Source organism: Echeneis naucrates, chromosome 19, assembly GCF_900963305.1.
Source record: "Echeneis naucrates chromosome 19, fEcheNa1.1, whole genome shotgun sequence".
NCBI lineage: Eukaryota > Metazoa > Chordata > Actinopteri > Carangiformes > Echeneidae > Echeneis > Echeneis naucrates.
Genome location: NC_042529.1, coordinates 6,178,287 through 6,195,625, shown reverse-complemented (window position 1 = coordinate 6,195,625; position 17,339 = coordinate 6,178,287). Strand labels below are relative to the sequence as shown.

The 17,339-nt window shown below is 40.8% G+C and overlaps 2 protein-coding genes across 2 annotated transcripts; one reads left to right on the top strand and one right to left on the bottom strand.

The window, feature by feature from the left end:
* The first annotated feature begins 779 nt into the window (after positions 1-779).
* On the top strand, positions 780-12,972 carry LOC115060523 (zinc finger CCHC domain-containing protein 24-like). The gene is made up of 4 exons (XM_029528457.1): positions 780-1,284; positions 2,711-2,911; positions 11,552-11,716; positions 11,811-12,972. Exons 1-4 carry the CDS (start codon positions 1,072-1,074, stop codon positions 11,922-11,924), a joined length of 693 nt encoding a protein of 230 aa, XP_029384317.1. The 5' UTR covers positions 780-1,071; the 3' UTR covers positions 11,925-12,972.
* A 661-nt stretch (positions 12,973-13,633) lies between these two features.
* Positions 13,634-16,834, bottom strand: ppifb (peptidylprolyl isomerase Fb). The gene is made up of 6 exons (XM_029528458.1): positions 16,564-16,834; positions 16,376-16,406; positions 15,555-15,643; positions 15,373-15,469; positions 14,676-14,751; positions 13,634-14,075 (listed from the first exon to the last, which is right to left on the bottom strand). The coding sequence occupies exons 1-6, from the start codon at positions 16,717-16,719 to the stop codon at positions 13,940-13,942; spliced, it is 585 nt and encodes a 194-aa protein (XP_029384318.1). The 5' UTR covers positions 16,720-16,834; the 3' UTR covers positions 13,634-13,939.
* Positions 16,835-17,339: the final 505 nt, after the last annotated feature.

Genomic DNA, 17,339 nt, shown 5'->3' with positions numbered 1-17,339 from the left:
GGTTGTTTGTTTGTTTTTTTAAAGAGGTCACAAACTGAGAATAAATTATGTAGGACAATAACCACGTATTTCGCAATCCTATCAGATTCCCTTCATGCTAAATATTTCAGTGAAATCTGACTGTAAGTTTTAAGTTGATTTGCTTCGATACTTGAGTAAATATCCCTGAATGCACTTTGGATGTATCACATATTTGTAATGGTCGATTTCCTCAGTTCGCCGGAGAAAACACTATCGGAACAGTTAGGAAAAGCTCAGTATCATGGCTGCAGTGATTATCGGGATCCTAAAATTTTGGGAATCATTGCCCAACTGAAAACTAAAACGGCCAACCATCACACTCTGTATCGACATAAAACACTAGATGGCAGCAGTTTACTTTTGTGGATAGGTCAATCTGTTGGCCATGAAGTCAAATCAGTTCAAACTAAGATTGATTGCCAGTTAAGTAAATTTTCGTAGCCTAGTTCCCAGTGATTTCCTTTCACCCATAAACCTTTCATTTTATTGTACCTCCTTGCTGCGAACGATAAATATTCAGCCTGAGGATAAAAAAAAAAATAATATATTTATAACAATCATTACCTATCACAATCACACAACTAACTGATAATAAACTGATAACTGAATAATAAGTAACAGGGGGTAAAGTTTTAAACAATACACGAATTAGTCAATAACTTACAAAGACTTATTATTATTATTATTGTTATTGTTATTATATCTCAGCCCACAAGCGGTTGAGCATGTGAAGCAGAAGGATGCAGGCTCATGTTGGACCTCCTCCTCCTGCTGGCTGTGACGCAGCGCACAGTCTCTGCCGGAGCGCTGATCCTGGCGCCCAGCTGGCATTTCAGTCTTCTGCGCTTAATGCTCGCACCGCACCCTCCCTCAGAGAAAGGCTGTCCGGTCACTGGGCTCCACCAGGGCTCCCCGAGTCAGCACACAAGGATCACACCCATCCAGCCGGAGCAGGGGGATGACTGAGAGAAGTTGGCTAATCCAGAAAATCCGGCGCAGTCCACTAACAAATACAAGAAGAGGAAGAAGAAGAAGAGCAACAACAGCAATATGATGTCCGCAATAGAGACCGGTGCCTCAGTGTACCAACCTGCACAGCTGCTCAACTGGGTCTATATGTCCTTACAAGACACCCAAAGCAGCGCGTTTGATGCTTTCAAAGCCGAGTCGGACTCTTCCCATCAGGACATGACCAACTCCAAACGCAGCGCAGCTGATCTGAGCTCCAACTATCTCAACAACTTCTTCCATCTGAGGAGTGAGGTAGAGTCTATGCGGTGTTACACCATTCATGCTTTGTTTCATCCCTTTTTTTTCCTTTTTTTTTGGGCTGCATTTTAATCTCTCATCTCTCTCCTGGGATGTTCGTGAAGATCTGAGTCACATATTTCATTCCAGGTTATTTTTGCAGCCTGTACAGTAAACCTCACCTGCATGCCTTCATTGGGTTGCACTGTGGTGAGCGGGTAGATTATGAATATGTGTTTTGTACCCTGGTATAGTGCCTGAGTGTGTTCAGACTGTTCTGGTGTCAGTGTGCAGCTGGTGCAGGAATGGCAGGTTGAGAAAGACCTCTCACAAGCTTTTAAAAATGTGAGGGGTCACCCTGGCTGGCCTCTGCTTGGTAGGAGATAATATGCAACCTTCACTCAGTGGGTTAGGTTACTTAATTTAACACTTAGCCCTCCGAGTAAATTAGGACAATGGAAATAGAGCATTGAGAAGTTCTGTTGGCACATTAACACCAAAATTCCCCAACTGCTCAACTGTGACGTAGAAAAACATCATCTAATTTTAAAAACTAAACAACTTTGCATTGCTGCCCTGCGACTTTCAGCGGGCCACAGATATGCAGTGGTTTGATGTCTCATTGAGAACATTACCCAATGTAATGTTCAAGTGATCTCTGATCACAATTCAGCTTCTGTGACGCATCCAGAGTAAACAGCCAGAGTCGGAAGGCTGTTCTTCATGTTTGCCCTGCGGTGCCATAGCACCCATCTCCTCCAGAGACACAATGATGCTGATTGTATTGTGCCAATCGGACCAATTGGGAGAATTGCATGACAAAGGCATTTTGTTCTGACGAGGAAATGGACACTACTGGTGCACAGAGTAAATTCAGTAAAGGCAGCACATCTGCAGAAATGAAATAATGTCGGCCACTGTCAGAGAGAGAAACGGGGTGATGGACTGACCTGCTGGCTGAAATGCACTTTCATCTTGGAGCCATAACAATGTTTTGCAGTGTTGTTGTGAAATAAGAGAGATACTTTTGTGTGGAACCAAAGGAAAGAGTACATGATGAACAACTAAATCAACGGAAAACTGAGCAGCAAAAATTCTGATAATCTTTGACGTCAGTTAGCACACAAAAACACAACATGTTTACTCTGGCTACCAGGGAAAATGCTGCTTTTCCTTTGCTTCATATCTTTGAATGAAATTGAATTATCTCTGGGCTGCTTGTTGAACTCAACAACCTGTTTTTGGCCCTTCCTTTGGCCTTTGCCAGATATATTTGGCAGCTTTAGCAGTTTTAAAGTTCATCAACCGATGTAGTATTTGAGTAAATGAAAATAATTGTTGGCTGTAGCTAAGCTTTAGAGTATTAAGATGTCTACCATATATTTCCATCTATAGCTGTCACTACTGATTTATCACTTTGGTCTGTGTTTTTCTCTGACAGGCGTTAAACAACAATTTCTACAAAAGCTCCTCGCCTTATGGATCCCTCAACAATATTGTGGATGGCCTGAGCTCTCTGGCAGACCATTTCTCAGACCTCTCCCTGTCCCCAGAGACACGCAAACCCAGCAAAAGACCGCCGCCAAACTACCTGTGCCATCTTTGCTTCAACAAAGGACACTACATCAAAGACTGCCCTCAGGTGAGCCAGTCACAGATGCTGTGCTTCAGTCAGGTACAGATCCGCAAAGGCCGCCGAGACAGCTGTGCTGTGTGTGGGCTGTTTGGGCTGCCTATCAAATTCATCAACATGTTTTAAAGAACATATAAAGGGCTCACTGGAAAAGTGGAGCGAATATTGTGACCTCCTTTGGTCTGATTTTATCTAAACTTTGGCTCAAATCCACATATTCCATTGCAGACATCGTCTTATGGTCACCACTTTTTAATCCAATGGCACTAAAACGATGAATTCCAAGTTAAAATATTATGTTTGAAATCTCTTCTCAGAGTGAAATAGATTCCTCAGCACATATTTGAGTTACATGTACCACTGCAGGTTGGTAATGAGCAGCAGATGCCAGATTGGATCTCGGAGCTGGCCTTAATGAAAGATGATAGGTTTCTCTGTGGAAGCAGGCACGACCTCTGCTCCAAACACGAAAGAAATATTACCACTGCTTTGTGTGCAGCTGCAGTTCCAAATTGATCATGTTCAGAGGGAAATGCCAGACATTTGTTAGGTGTAATGGAAATAATCAAATGACTGATGGACAGGGTGTGTCCAAGAAAGTAAAAATTCAAAGAGGTGTTAAATGTTTACTGGCCAATTATATGAAGAAGCCATTTAAAGTGGAACAATTTCCTTTTGTCAGGCAAAAAGAGGACTGAGCCATTTCTCTCATAACATATACTTTTGTCTACATTCGGCAGTTTTGTCAATTTGTAGCATTAACATGTCAGGAAAGCCAATTTGTGGATAGCTTTTGAGAGTCTTAAACAAGCTTTTTTGCTAATTGGCTGCACTGTTCACTGTGTGCCAAATCTTTGGCGCATGGGCTCAAAGTCATAGTTGACCGTCTTAAGAGATTCACTTGTTTAAATTAGATAATTGGTACAGTAAATAAATAGCTTATCTTATCTTTGCATAAGCATGTTTCCTAAAACATTTCTTCCCTCCATCACTGCAGCTCAGCAGTGAACAAAAGTAGTGGAGCAATGTGAGGAATGCAGAGAAAATCATTTGCAGTCTTAACTTTTTTACATCTGTGCACACCTGGCAGTCACTGCAGGAGGCGGCATGACTGTCAGTTCCATCAGCTTCAGAAATATACCCCACTATCCAAATGAAAAAACTTTCAACCACTATATATACAACCAACACACTGATGCATTTTTTTAGGTTGAGCTGCTTGGCCAGGAGGGAAATAATGTCGAAAAAACTGCTTTTGCACAGCATGTTTCTTTCAAATGAGAAATACAGAGACATAAGTCAAAGCAGAGCAAAAGGACTTGTTTCCAACGTGTTTTTACGGACCTAATAGAAAACATCTTATTAGCAGCAGCGACTTTCTTTGGACCACTTGTTGGATTTTTCTATAGCTGATTGGTTTGTTGTGGAGAAGCTGTATGGACAGGAATCAAAGAATGTCATGGCTCAGTAAGATGAGAGAAGCACACAGGAAGTGGGTGTGTGGGGGGGCTTTAAAAGTTCCTCTCTGGGTGGAATGGGGCCCATGTCACGTCTAAAAGTCGCTCTCAAGAAACTTGTGCAACCTCCATGAAAGCGAAGGTGATGAAAAACAACGAGAAGGGGCAATGTGCCAGTCCACAACTTTGTAGTCTTGCTTTAGGATATGCACGCCATGCTGTGCTTGGCATGTCGCTGTTAAACATCCCATTGACAGCACAGAGAAGAGTGTGATTACTTGCTACACCAGAACGTTAAGATGTCGCAAGATTACGCTGAGATATTTACGATTCTTCTTTGCGGCCTCGCCCCTGAAAATGCTCAGAAATCTGGAAACCATTTCAGCTGCCTGGCTGTCTGCTGCTCTCGCTCCACTTTAGAAAGATGATGTCAGATTTTATCATGTGTTGCTAATATTTCAGACCCAAAGCAATGACTACGGAGCTGTCGTCATGACAAAAGGCCTCTTGAGTTGAAGCTGAGCTGAATGTTCTTCTGAAGCTGCAGCTAATGAACAAACTGCTTTTTGTTCTTGTCGGCTGGAATGTGAGGCATTTTTAACTCTAGACAACAGAAATACACACTTTTGGTAGCTGTGCATCGGGTATCTGAAAAAACGACTTTAAATCAAATTTACAGTCACATGAAAATATGATTCTCTGTATCATTTTGATTTAAAAAAAATTCCTGCTTTAAAGTTCGGTGAATTTAGCAAAAAAAAAAAGGTCAGTTTAACACCTTTCGTTGCTCAAACTCTGGGTCACAGCTTGGTAATGTTTCCTTGCCAATTAAGAAGCTGTACTTACTGTAAAGAGAACTCACGAGTGACAGTGTGCTGATAGTAAATGGGATGTATGATGGGAAGGGCCTGGGCTAAATAAGGAGAGCATTGTTTCTCCAGAGGAGCTGTGGAATCAGAGGTCAGGAAGTCAGGCCTTATTGTTCGCTCAGCACTGCTTGGCTGCCGTCAACTGCATCTCACGTCGTCCGCCTGTCTGCATGTGTGAAAAAGTGGTTCTCGGACACTCATTTAAAGGGCCAGTGAGCGGCTGCCCGGAGACATGTTTGTGGAAACAGTGGCTAGCGCAGGAAATGGGTGTATGTCTTTACAGTTAGAGTTTAATCGGGTTTGAATAAAGGGGAAAAAGTCTGCTTTGATGGTTACAGTGGACAGTGGAACTTTTTGATTGTTGCAAGAGTGATATTTTTAGTTTTAACAGGCATCTACTCCCAGGATACATTTATATATCCGAACAATTCATTCACTGTTAAGCGGGGGGCTGATGGGTGCTAAAGGGCAGATTGTGTTACGTTTGGCCATGATCAGAACTAGTCTCCTCGTGTTTTCAGTGTTTGTTCTAAGCTCTCACAATGAATGGCTGAATGAGACATAACAGAAGATCTGCACCGACTGAACAAATACTATTTTGCCAATATCTGCTTGATTATCAAACAGTGAAATTTTATTGTTCAAGGTTTTTTTTTTTTTCATTTTACTGACCAGAGGTTACATTTGTTCAGTGGTTTAAGTGATGTGGAATCTCGTCACTTCAACTTCTGCTAATATTATCAGTGTTGTTTTAGGACTAGGAGTCTGCTTCTAACCAGGTGGGGTGATATACTTCACAGGCGAACGTACGACTGCTGAAACTCAAGCAACACCGTCTGATTGCTGATGCTTTGGTCCTTTTGTTTTCACTGCTGATAAATGTCTTATCTGTCTTGAGTTTGCTTTCTGTTGCTTTTGGCTGCATCATCTGCCAGGGAGGATGAGCAAGATAGAAGAAACCCTGGAATGTGGGGTAGATAGACTCCTGCTGATGAGCAGTGGCTGTCATCTGCTCCAGGCTCATGAACATATTGGAAAAGGAAGCTGCAGGCCTCATTGTTTTGTGCGGTGGCATGTTTTCAAGAGAAAATCTGATCATAGATGACAGTTTTTTCCAGTTTGAAAGACATGTGAGGGGAGCAAAAGCAAAACAAGCTACAACTGTTTTTCTTTCTCTGGTAAGAAAAAAAAAGAGATGAAGATGCTTGTATGTATTTGGGTAGCTTCAGCAATAATCTCCTTTCCTGAGTTTCATTAATGACCTCAAAAAGTCTCTGTGACCATCTAACACTAGATCTGGTACTTTCTATAATATTACATGGTCTTCATCAGGAGACAGCGTGTCCAAAGTTTGCGTGATGATTTTTTTTTTCTAAAGCACTCATCTATGTTTTGTGTTTATGGTATAATAATAATTTTTCAGTGAGATGAGTTTAGGTTCAGGTGGGGTGAAATTAATTGGACAAAACCTCACTTATCCAAGCCATGAAATCTGAATCTGTCTTCTTCTGCCATTCTCCATCCATCCACAAGATGCCCTCAGTCTTCACCTGACTCCAACACTCACCTGCTCATCTGTTCCTCATTCCCCTGTCGCCACTTCAGTATTTGTGTCACCTGCCTTCCTGCCACATTGTCTAATTTGTTTATATCTCACATTTGTAATATTCTACCCATCCTACCAGCAGCTTATTGTTCTTTTTTTGAGAACCTGAGTTTTAGTTTCTTGCCTGCTTTGTGACCTACTAACCAGCCTTGTCCTCTTGGCTTCATTGCTCGGTCTGTTGTCTAAGCTTTACCATTTTCACTGCACAGTTAAAGTGTACACCTGCCTGCCTGAGCGTTTACATTTAGATCGTCTCGTTTGCACTCTGTGAATCAACTGTCAGGTGTGTGAAGGCAATTTCAATAGTAGATGCTGTGGATTGTTATGGCTGCTGTAAATCAATGAAAGACATGTTGGAATGCCACTGCCAGTTCTAGGTTTTTGTGTTTTCCTTCTTAGACCAGGACAGCATGGATTAAATCATTCCAACAGTCTAAAACTGAATAGAACTGCATCAATTACAGGACATGAAAATGAGATTAAAACTCTCTGTTGGCTCGTTAATGACCTCTTGGGAATCAGACAATGACTTTGACAGAACAACCTGCAATGCCAAAGTTTACTGCCCAAACAGGAGTCAGAAGATTTTGGCTTTCTTGAATCTCACTCAGCTGTGTTTTGAAAAGATGTTGGAAATATTTTTCTGTCGGGTCTCTTGTTTGTCCGCCAGCCCGCCTGCCCCTGTCATTCACTCATTGTGAAATGTAAAGCCAATTTACAGCTGTATATGTCATCAACTTGACCACAGCCAGGACTGGGAGTCAGTCAGACTCAGTGTATTGGTAGATAATAATTCCTCTGAAAGCAGCACTGTGTGTGTGTGTGTGTGTGTGAAATAAATCCTGAGAAACTTAATGTCTGTGAATTTGTGTGCGGATATGGTTTTGCTGGTTTAATAGTTCTTCGTGCTCGGAACAATGGGCCTGGAAATGTGGAATGATATGTAGTAAAACAGCTATTTGCTCGTTGGTTTCCAATTGTTTGTGTCTAATCAAATGTATTTTTCAGGGCGGGACAGTTAATCCATTCAGTATTTCAGATGTGCAAGATCTGCAGAGAGGTTGTGCGGCAGGACTACAGCTTCATGCTGTTAAAGGAATCATTTGATACCTGGCTGTTTCTATAGGGGGGGATAGTAGGAAGCACCACCGTGTAAAACAGGACGTAAGTTTGCTAACACTAGCCAGCGAGCATTTGGCGTCATGTTTCCTTGAATTACGGCTCGCATCAATATGGCCAAACTGGTGAAGAAGCTTCATGTGCATTTAACGTCTACATTTGAGGAAGTCTGAATTGAGCATTTATGGCACAGTAAGAGCAGATGTGAAAGAACAAAGCGATGGCATTATAGTCCCAGGCTCATATGCATTCACTTTGGCTGAGCTGCCATTATAATCAATAAAAGTGCCTGTCAGTAATACTTCAGACATTGATGCATTAGGCAAATGGTGAAATATTTAAAGAGAGGAATGGTCTATATATATTAGCTCAAAAGTAAAAATTACATGGATTTTCAATCACACTATTTACCTCGTCAAAATTATGGGGTTTTACTGTTATTCCTGCTCTTTATTTCAGTACAAATTACATATAATAATCGGAGAGATTATCACAATTTTCTAAAGTATTCTGGTTGATATCTGCGTTACTTCTAAAATCTATCATCTTGAGATTTGTTTCGAGCTTGAGTAACCCTTTTTTGTTACATTATGACAAAGGCCACCTAGTCTTTGAGTTTCTTTTGACTCAAAGGAACCCAGACCGTACTCTTCCGTTATTTTCCAGGGTGACGTCTTAATGTATTTGCTTCACAAACCAGGATATTAATTTTATGATGACATAAAGTAGACAAAAGCTGTAAACCCCGACAGCTGAGAAACTGGAAGCAGTAAAATGTTTGGCATTTTTACATGACAAATGACTTGAGCGAGTAATTGACTACCGTCTCTCTAGATGCAGTACAAATTGCCTTTCAAAATAAATCTAAAAACAATGGAAAGTCAGTCATTTGTTGTCTCAGACCCCGTTGGAGGTAATTGATTTCACAAGATTACGAAAAGTGTCTCTGAAGTTGACACAGTCTTTACAACACAGGAGGGCCATTGCAGCAGATTTGAGTCCAGGCAATAACGCGTTGTTTTGCTTTGGTAACAGCTGGACTTCTCCCTGAGGCTTGCGGGGGTCTGATACAAATGAAACCCAGCGAGGACGAGAAAGTACAGTGGGTTTGTTGGTGTGGAGTAATTGACCGCATGGCATCCGATAGGCTCGGCGTTGCTGTGTTCTCTGGGATGATTGTCTCATGGGGGGGTGTGGAAGTGGGGGAGAGAGTGAGTGAAGGAGAGAGAAATGGGGGAGGAGGAGGAGTGAGGGTTTGGAGTAGTCCATTGTTTATCCTGATGGATTCCAGATGATGGCAGAAGGAGGCAGCCAACCTCCTGGGCCTCTCTCACAAGGCTACCAGGATCTGGGCCAAGCTTATCTGCTTTTGCCTTAAAATCTGGCTTCTTTTTATTTCATCCAATTCATTCTGGAGCTGATTTAAGTTACACAATTTAAATGATGGCGTTTGACTGGGGTGTGTTGTAATGCACTTTGTACATGAATAAATAACTATTTACGTATTCTCACATGTGGTTTTGGGCTGCAGGTCTTTGATCAAATACAATTAATTTGTTTTTTGGAAGAAAATGACATGTTTGTATCCATTTGAATGTTTTATTACGCGACAAGGAAAAGAGGGGCCTAAAATGAAGACATAAAAACAAAACAACCTATGAGGGAGTCCGGTACATCCAGTGGCAGTTTGTCAGTGGATTCATCACATATATCAACAATTACTGTACTGGATGGACTGAAATTTAAGATTAACATTCATGGTTTCAGCACCACATGCAGGCCCCAAATCCTCCCAATTCTGTGACCACATATCTGTGAACCCTCCTTCTGTTTTGCATTAGGCCTTTGAAATCATCAGGTGGTGTTCATTTGTGATGATTATGCTGAACAAAATGTGGAACTATAGGAAACTTTTGTTAGTAATAGAGCTCATTCTCTGCCGTTATAAGCTAATGTAAAAATCCCAAAGAACCAAGGTAGATATACAAGAGTGTTCCAGATTAGCCAACTAAAACATGCCGTCCAAGCACAGACCTGCCTATGATGTAACTTTTCACTGGAGAGATGCACAATGATGTTTGTGTGGATCAAAACATTGAATGTATAAGTTGAATATTGAGCCACCCATGTCTCAGTGACAGCCAATACAAAACACGTCTCTTTTGTCACTGACTGATGGATTTGTAAATTTTTCTGCCTTTGCTCAAACTTTCCTGCCGGCCACCGAGTGCCCACTGGCTGTCAGGTCAAACGTGTGATCCTTATCTGCCAGTTGCCAGCGTCTCATCTTGGATGGGACGGGTGGAAACGCTCGAGTGCGCCATGGCCTTTACTGCCCCGCGGGCTCCAGGCTATAGGTAGAGTTTGTTTTGCTTGTTCTGCCAAGTGAAAGCTGCTTCCTCCCTCAGGAAGATGAGGCTCTGTCTACTCTCCCTGTAGGCGTTGGAGAAAGAGGGCTGCCATCAAAAGTGACCTCCCACAGTGCCTCTTGGTGGCTAAAAGATGGAAACACAGGCCTCCAAGTGCTTCACGGTGGCCTTAACAGTTAGAGACGAGGCTGTTGGCTCTTTCGACATGTTTTTTTTTTTCAGCAGATGTAGTCCTGGAAGTGAATGCAATGATCTGTCAGAAGATTTGAACCTGACATATGTTCCCGCTGTGCAATCAAAACAAGATTTGATGTGAACTCATCTGGTGGTGGCGGGCCCTGTCTCAATTTTGACTTGCCCTACTTTTTAGCCGAGGTGCTTTTAATTTAAAGCAGTTGTGTTGAGATGATTTCTTTGTGATGGGTCTTGGATTTTGTCATGTTATACAAGTGCAGAGTTCATCTGGGTTTTATTTCCTCCCTGCTAAAGATCTTTACTCCCTGATTGGTGGGTTGGGGCCAGCTGGGAGGGATGACTGAGAGTCTAAGGTATGTCCTATAGCAGGGAGGCCTCTCCCATTGGTCCCCCCACAGGCTGGGGCCTCCTTTATGGTCCCCTGGGAACACAGCTGGAGGGAAGGAGTTCATTTTTAATGGGAAAGCGGAGACTCTTACTTTTTTGTCTAACAAATAATTGTACTGAAAATTTACAATACATTCTAGCTTCCATGGAGTAAAACATTAAAGGAATAAATCCTTTCTTTTTGCCTCTGCAGCGCAAAGAGACTTCTTCATTCATACACCAACCATTTACGGCTATACTTTAGATAAGATAAGAAAGATTCCTTTGAAATGCGTGACTCACTCTTCCAGGACTGTAAAAAAAATAATCAAGCATCAAAGCAAATGATCCGTTGTATCAGCAGAATCCATAAATAATCTTTTCTTCCTTGAGACAAAGCTGCACCATTAACTCTCTTGACCACCAACAGGGCTGCTATCACTTCTTGTTCTAATTGTGCAGCACTCTGAATTGGCTGCTTTCCAAAGAAAGCATGGGTCTGCATTTAAAGGTGTTGAGAGGCAAAGGCCAGTATGTTTGTGAAGCTGCTGAGGTTCAAACAGAGAAATGTATCATTTTAAAACACGTAGGCAATGAAGTAAGAGTGGATTTCTGACGATGTCGCAAAAATGTAAAAAATTGCTTTCTGTTATTAATATCTTGTTCAGGCTCGACCTAAAGGTGAAGGCCTGACCCCGTATCAGGGAAAGAAGAGGTGCTTTGGAGAATATAAATGCCCCAAATGCAAGAGGAAGTGGATGAGCGGGAACTCCTGGGCCAACATGGGGCAAGAATGTATCAAGTGCCACATCAATGTTTACCCTCATAAGCAGGTAACTGTATATCTGACCCGTCTGTTTCACTTGTTCTGTGATACTGTGGACTGATTTTTATGTGCGCATGTTTTTTTTGTTGTTGTTGTTCCAGCGACCTTTGGAGAAACCGGATGGGCTGGATGTGTCAGACCAGAGCAAGGAGCATCCACAGCACCTGTGCGAAAAATGTAAAGTCCTCGGCTACTACTGCCGCCGCGTGCAATAACACCCTCCGCTAGACTCCATTTTATTCAGAGGGGACGGTTGTATTTTAATGACTAAACACACATGGTAATGAACTTTACTGAGCTGTAATGCATCTAACAATTTATTCTCATGAAACATCCTCTGTGACACTGTGACTCTCAGCAGAAGAGGCTCATTGTGGAGGAAATTTTCTGCAACATCTCTGAGACAGAGCTGAGAACGTTGCATTTGCTGGGTGCTTGTGAGTTACTCAGTTATCGCTATGTGAACGGTCATTTTTAGTCCTAACTATGAACCAACGAACCTTACCAACTGTGAATTAAGAAACTTTAGCTCTGCCTGTCTTCACTCACTTTGGAACAAAACTGGTGAATGAAGTTTACAGATGAAGATTCTCTTTTACATGTTTGTATATGCCAGAAATAACTTAAATGATGTTTTCTGTATAAAATATGCAACAAGTCTTCACTAAGGATATGCAGTATTAATGTGTATCTACATTATTGTCTGTATTATCAGTACAGGAAGGTACATAATTTTTGAATATATTTTTAAGCCATTATTGTTTTGTTGACTAGTAAACTTTGTGAAGGAATATATTAGCCAACTAACATTTATTCTTTGCATACTATATGGCCTTCAATTACTTGGGGAAACACCTTTCAGGTAGTTTGTTATTCTTAAGAAAACCAATGTAAACCAATGCAATACTGTAGCAATATTTTTTCCCCTGACAAATGAAATAACTATCACCAAAGTGCTTTTTATGGGTTGTAATGTCTCTCATGTAACATGAGACAAAAAATAAATAAAGGAAGGAAAATATGAGGGTACCAAAGATGATGAAGGATTAAGTGGAAGATAGCGTGCGTATGTTGCTTTAGAGGGTTTCTGTATTTCAATGAAATTGAGATGATAAATAATGATATGGAAAAGAAATACTGTTTAAGATGTGTGAACTGCCGGCTGATGTGCCTTGGTTTGAGGAAATGAGAAGATGGATCCATTGATCAAGTGTTTTTGTATTAAAATGCATTTACGCATGTAATGCAGTTTTCCTGTCATTTCTGCAAAACTGGTTTTGCACACAAGATCATTTAGTCCTGTCACAGCATGGCTTTTCGATCTCAGACAGATAATAACACCCCGTCTCTTCACAATAACTAATCCAGATGCTACACATTTTATCTTCCCACAACACAAAAATCTAAAGGCATTTTGAGCGTTTGGATAAATTTACTTATTTGGATTCCTCAACTTTTTAAGCAGAGAACCTCGAGTACACTCAATGACACAGAATGACTGGTCCACAAAAAAAAAAAAAAAAAAAAAAAAAAGAATTATTTGCCTGCATGCAAGCCATTACATCGGACATGGCAGACTTTAACTCTTCAGACCAGCCATCAGCAGAATTAATTCTTCATGGGATAGGATCATTAGTCAACTAAAACTGATGAGGAAAGCAGAAGGAGGCGGGAAAAATGACAAAGCAATGAACTCATTCCACAGTTGCCATAAAAAAAAATAAATAAATAAAATAACTAATATAACCCCACCCCCCCACCAAAAAAAACTTGCCTGTACTTAATAAATGAGCACACCTTAACTCAAACTGCTCTATTTCAAACAGTTTTTGAAGTGCACAACTTTTCTTTTGGGAAGCTTGTAAAGTTTTGACATATAAGCTCATGTAATGTAAAAACCAGATGGGAAGAACAAGCTCACATATCTGTATAAAAAAGGTCTTATTTATTGCATATATATGCTGCTTTCCAAATCATTTGTTTTTTTTATTATTAATTCACAGCTCTTTTTCAAGTACAACAGAACCCTGCAGTCACATTTTATAGAATGACACAGTTAAGTGCATTAGTTAATGAAGAATTTAAGGACCAACAGTATCTGGAAGACATCTATTGCCTGTTAAAAGAGGTGACAGTGTGTCATGACTGAAGAAAGACCCTCTTTCACTTAGGCCCACACTGAACCTACAGCAGGAGATGACACGGGGAATGTCCACTGCTCATATAGAGTCTACTTGAGCTCTCCGCAGTCTGTGATAGTGATCCTCTTGGAGGTCCGCCCAGACCGTGATCCAAAAGACTCCACTTTTTTGACCACGTCCAGTCCCTCCTTCACACTGCCAAAGACAACATGCCTGCCATCTAGCCTGAATAAAAAAAGATGAGATTTATTATCACTGCCACAGACAGTGAGATGCTTTGCAGCGCACCCAACTGGATTTCATTTGCGACTTTTTGTTGGTGGATACCACTATTTCTGTAATTTTTGTGCCATTTTATGACTCTTATAAATGTACATTTCTATACTGTAATGCCAAACATAAGAATTCACTGCTTCCAGGATTCTCCTCTGAAACAACACTTTAATAAGAATTGAACGGCCCTATAGCATCTTTAAAAATCTGTTTGCAAGACTGTTTCTGCATATGATTTTTTTTTTTTCCTCAAATTTAAAATTTTAGGGATCAATTTCATCAACACACACATTTTATTTAAATTATTTTGGAGGATTAAACCATCAAAATGTGAGCAAGGATTTGCTGTTGTATTGTAATTATAATGCACATTGATGTAACAGTCTTTTCAGTTGTGTCATTGCACGGATGACGGATCCACTATTTCCCAGACAGAAATTTAACAGAGCTTTGTACAGCTGTTTTTAAAAAAACGGATAGTAAGAGAAATCCAAGAACTCCATAAGTATAACTGAATTACATTCCTATCTATAACGTCTTATCAGTACATACCATTCTGTTTTGGTAGTGCAGATGAAGAACTGGGATCCGTTGGTGTTAGGTCCAGCATTGGCCATGGACAGGATCCCTACAGGACAACAAACTCACATTCAGTTTGACCAAGATAACAAAGTATAACCATACAGCACGTTTTTGTGAGCTTTGGAGAAAATTGGCAGGTTCCAATATTACGAACAATCTAAGGAACCACCCTTCATTATTAGAAACACACAAAACTCATGTTGTTTTGGTAACAGTTGCTCAATGCTGCCACTTGGTGGTGAAAACGAGTAGGACAGTGTGTCAACAAGGCAGCCTTTAACAGATTTAGAAATGTCTTTAAAAAAAAAAACAAAAACCAAAAAACAGGACCCATATAAAAATAAGGAACTATTGCAATAAATCCCAACATTTGAAGGATTCTTAATATATTTTTATTACTGTCATATCCACACAATATGCATTCCTGCCTTGACTGGCATGTTTTATTTTTGGCACAGCGTTCACCAGTCAGGTTTCTCAGACTTCACTGTGAAAAGGAACGACAAACAGCTATTCCTGCGTTGGCACTCTCCTTTAGAATCACACTGTGCTCTACGTGTTAAATTTAACCTAATCTGTAATGTCAGCTCTCCTGCTCTACTTCATTAAAACTTCCTCGATCTTCATCATCAGTGTAAACAGAAGTATCTGAATGGAGAGTAATTACCAGGTCCAGAATGCTTCAGTTTGAAGTTCTCATCTGGAAACTTCCATCCATAGATTGACTTCCCTCCAGTTCCATTGTGGTTTGTGAAATCACCACCCTGAAAACACAATATCCTTCACTGTAATGACACTGAGGCAACACGCTGGACAATGAATGGACGTGAGACAAAGCAAGAAATTTACCTGGCACATGAACTGAGGGATCACTCTGTGGAAAATCGAGCCCTTGTAACCAAAACCATGCTCTCCTGTGCACAGGGCCCTGAAGTTTTCTACGAAAGAGAGTGCGTGTCAGATTCTCACATCCACAATCAACAGTTCGGTCAACATTTTGATTGGATCCCTGGCAATGTATAAAAGAAATACAATCATCTCCTATGTTGATCATTCAAAACATTTGGCATTCTGCCTTTGTAAAGCAAGTTAAAAAAAAACAAAAACTCAAAAACAGTAATCCAGCATTGCTCTGAATGCCTCAGTTTTATTTACTTCATGTAGGCTGCTTGTGAACAGCGTTTAATTCTGTTGATCAGATTGTTAAGGCTAATGCCTGGGTGTGGGGGGTTGAATGCCTACCACTGAAACCTAACCGACATTTAGTTCTTCCTTTGTGTTTCTTGCCTCTCAGCACTAAAAGAGATCATTTCCACCTCCGTGCTCTGCAGCTGACAGGTTACTGTGCACAGACTTGCCCAAACTTTTAACACATGCCAATTTTCTTTTCTCCCCCTCATTTAATGTGCTGCTCAAATGTAACTGTCATTTGGATATTTGCTGCTGACTTATCTTGTTTTCATTGTCAAAAATCACCATGAGAGCTTTGCCAAAGTCTTTTTTTTTTTTTTTTTTTTTTAATCTAGATTAGATTTATCAGGAGCAGAATGAACCGACTTGAACTACCATAGTTCAGTCTAATCTGGCATGACTCCAAAAATGTATTTCCTATTTATTATGAGCCTTGGTGGTGTTTCATTTGATGTTTAGAAATAAAATACATCTCTTACCTGCAGTTTTGGGCACGACTTCGGCGTTGAGCTGCAAAACAACATGACACAGCCTGAGGTGACATTGTGGACAGGTTGTTCCCTGACCCAAAGGGACATTTTTATGTGTGCAACAGCCAACAAACGGACAGAAAAAATAAATAAATAAATAAATAAACCACAGCACATGTTTGTTTTCAGTCACTCACCTCAAACGTGACTCTGCCAAGAGGCTCGTTGTCCGCAGAAATGTCGAAGTACACGGTCGGGTTGTTGTTGTTGGCCGCCGTCGGGCCGCTGCTGCACAGACGAGCAGCCGTGAACGCCAAAGAGCACAACTTCAGCCGGTTGGATAACAGCAGCATTGTGACTCTTTTCTCTCCTGCAACAGCAACGGCTGACAAACGTCGGTGTCAGTCAGTCAGTCAGGTCAGCCAGGACACTGAAGACACGCTTACATATGCCGCTAAAGAGGAAGCGCGTTCATTGCGCAACCGGAAGCGCAAGTTCGAAGTCTCGCGAGATCAGACGTGTGACTCTTCCGTGTTTTTTATTATTTTTTTTTTATTTTCTAACGTTAGTGTGTTAAAAAGCCGTCAAACGATTAATAAAGTTATGTAGCACATAACTCACACATCATTTCATTATTTTTAAATTTAAATATATTTTTTAGTAAAAATATATTGCTATGTCAATTTATTTATTTATTTATTTACATTTTTGCTAGATTTACACTGATCACGTTTGAAAATCTGAATATTGGTTCCTATACATTGAAGTTGACTTCCAACTCTCAAAACTGTAACGTATCATAATGCAAACCCTTGCTGTCTTGAACAAGACAGAGTTCAGTGTATTTCAGCGGCCTGCCCGGTCACCAGATCTGAACCCAGTCGAGTATTTTGAGAAGCGGGTACAACATGAATATGCAACTGACAAAGCAGGAGAAATTATGGGATGCCACCATGTCATCGAGGAGCACGAT

What these genes read in the sequence shown, in the direction of transcription:
- ppifb (XM_029528458.1), bottom strand. Translation starts at nt 16,719, where the DNA reads ATGCTGCTGTTATCCAACCGGCTGAAGTTGTGCTCTTTGGCGTTCACG. An exon ending in TTGGCAGAGTCACGTTTGAG is followed by an intron (nt 16,407 to 16,563) that starts GTGAGTGACTGA and finishes GTTGTTTTGCAG; the next exon opens with CTCAACGCCGAAGTCGTGCC. An exon ending in TGCACTACCAAAACAGAATG is followed by an intron (nt 14,076 to 14,675) that starts GTATGTACTGAT and finishes TTTTTTATTCAG; the next exon opens with GCTAGATGGCAGGCATGTTG.
- LOC115060523 (XM_029528457.1), top strand. Translation starts at nt 1,072, where the DNA reads ATGATGTCCGCAATAGAGACCGGTGCCTCAGTGTACCAACCTGCACAG. An exon ending in TCTTCCATCTGAGGAGTGAG is followed by an intron (nt 1,285 to 2,710) that starts GTAGAGTCTATG and finishes TTTCTCTGACAG; the next exon opens with GCGTTAAACAACAATTTCTA. An exon ending in ACATCAAAGACTGCCCTCAG is followed by an intron (nt 2,912 to 11,551) that starts GTGAGCCAGTCA and finishes TATCTTGTTCAG; the next exon opens with GCTCGACCTAAAGGTGAAGG.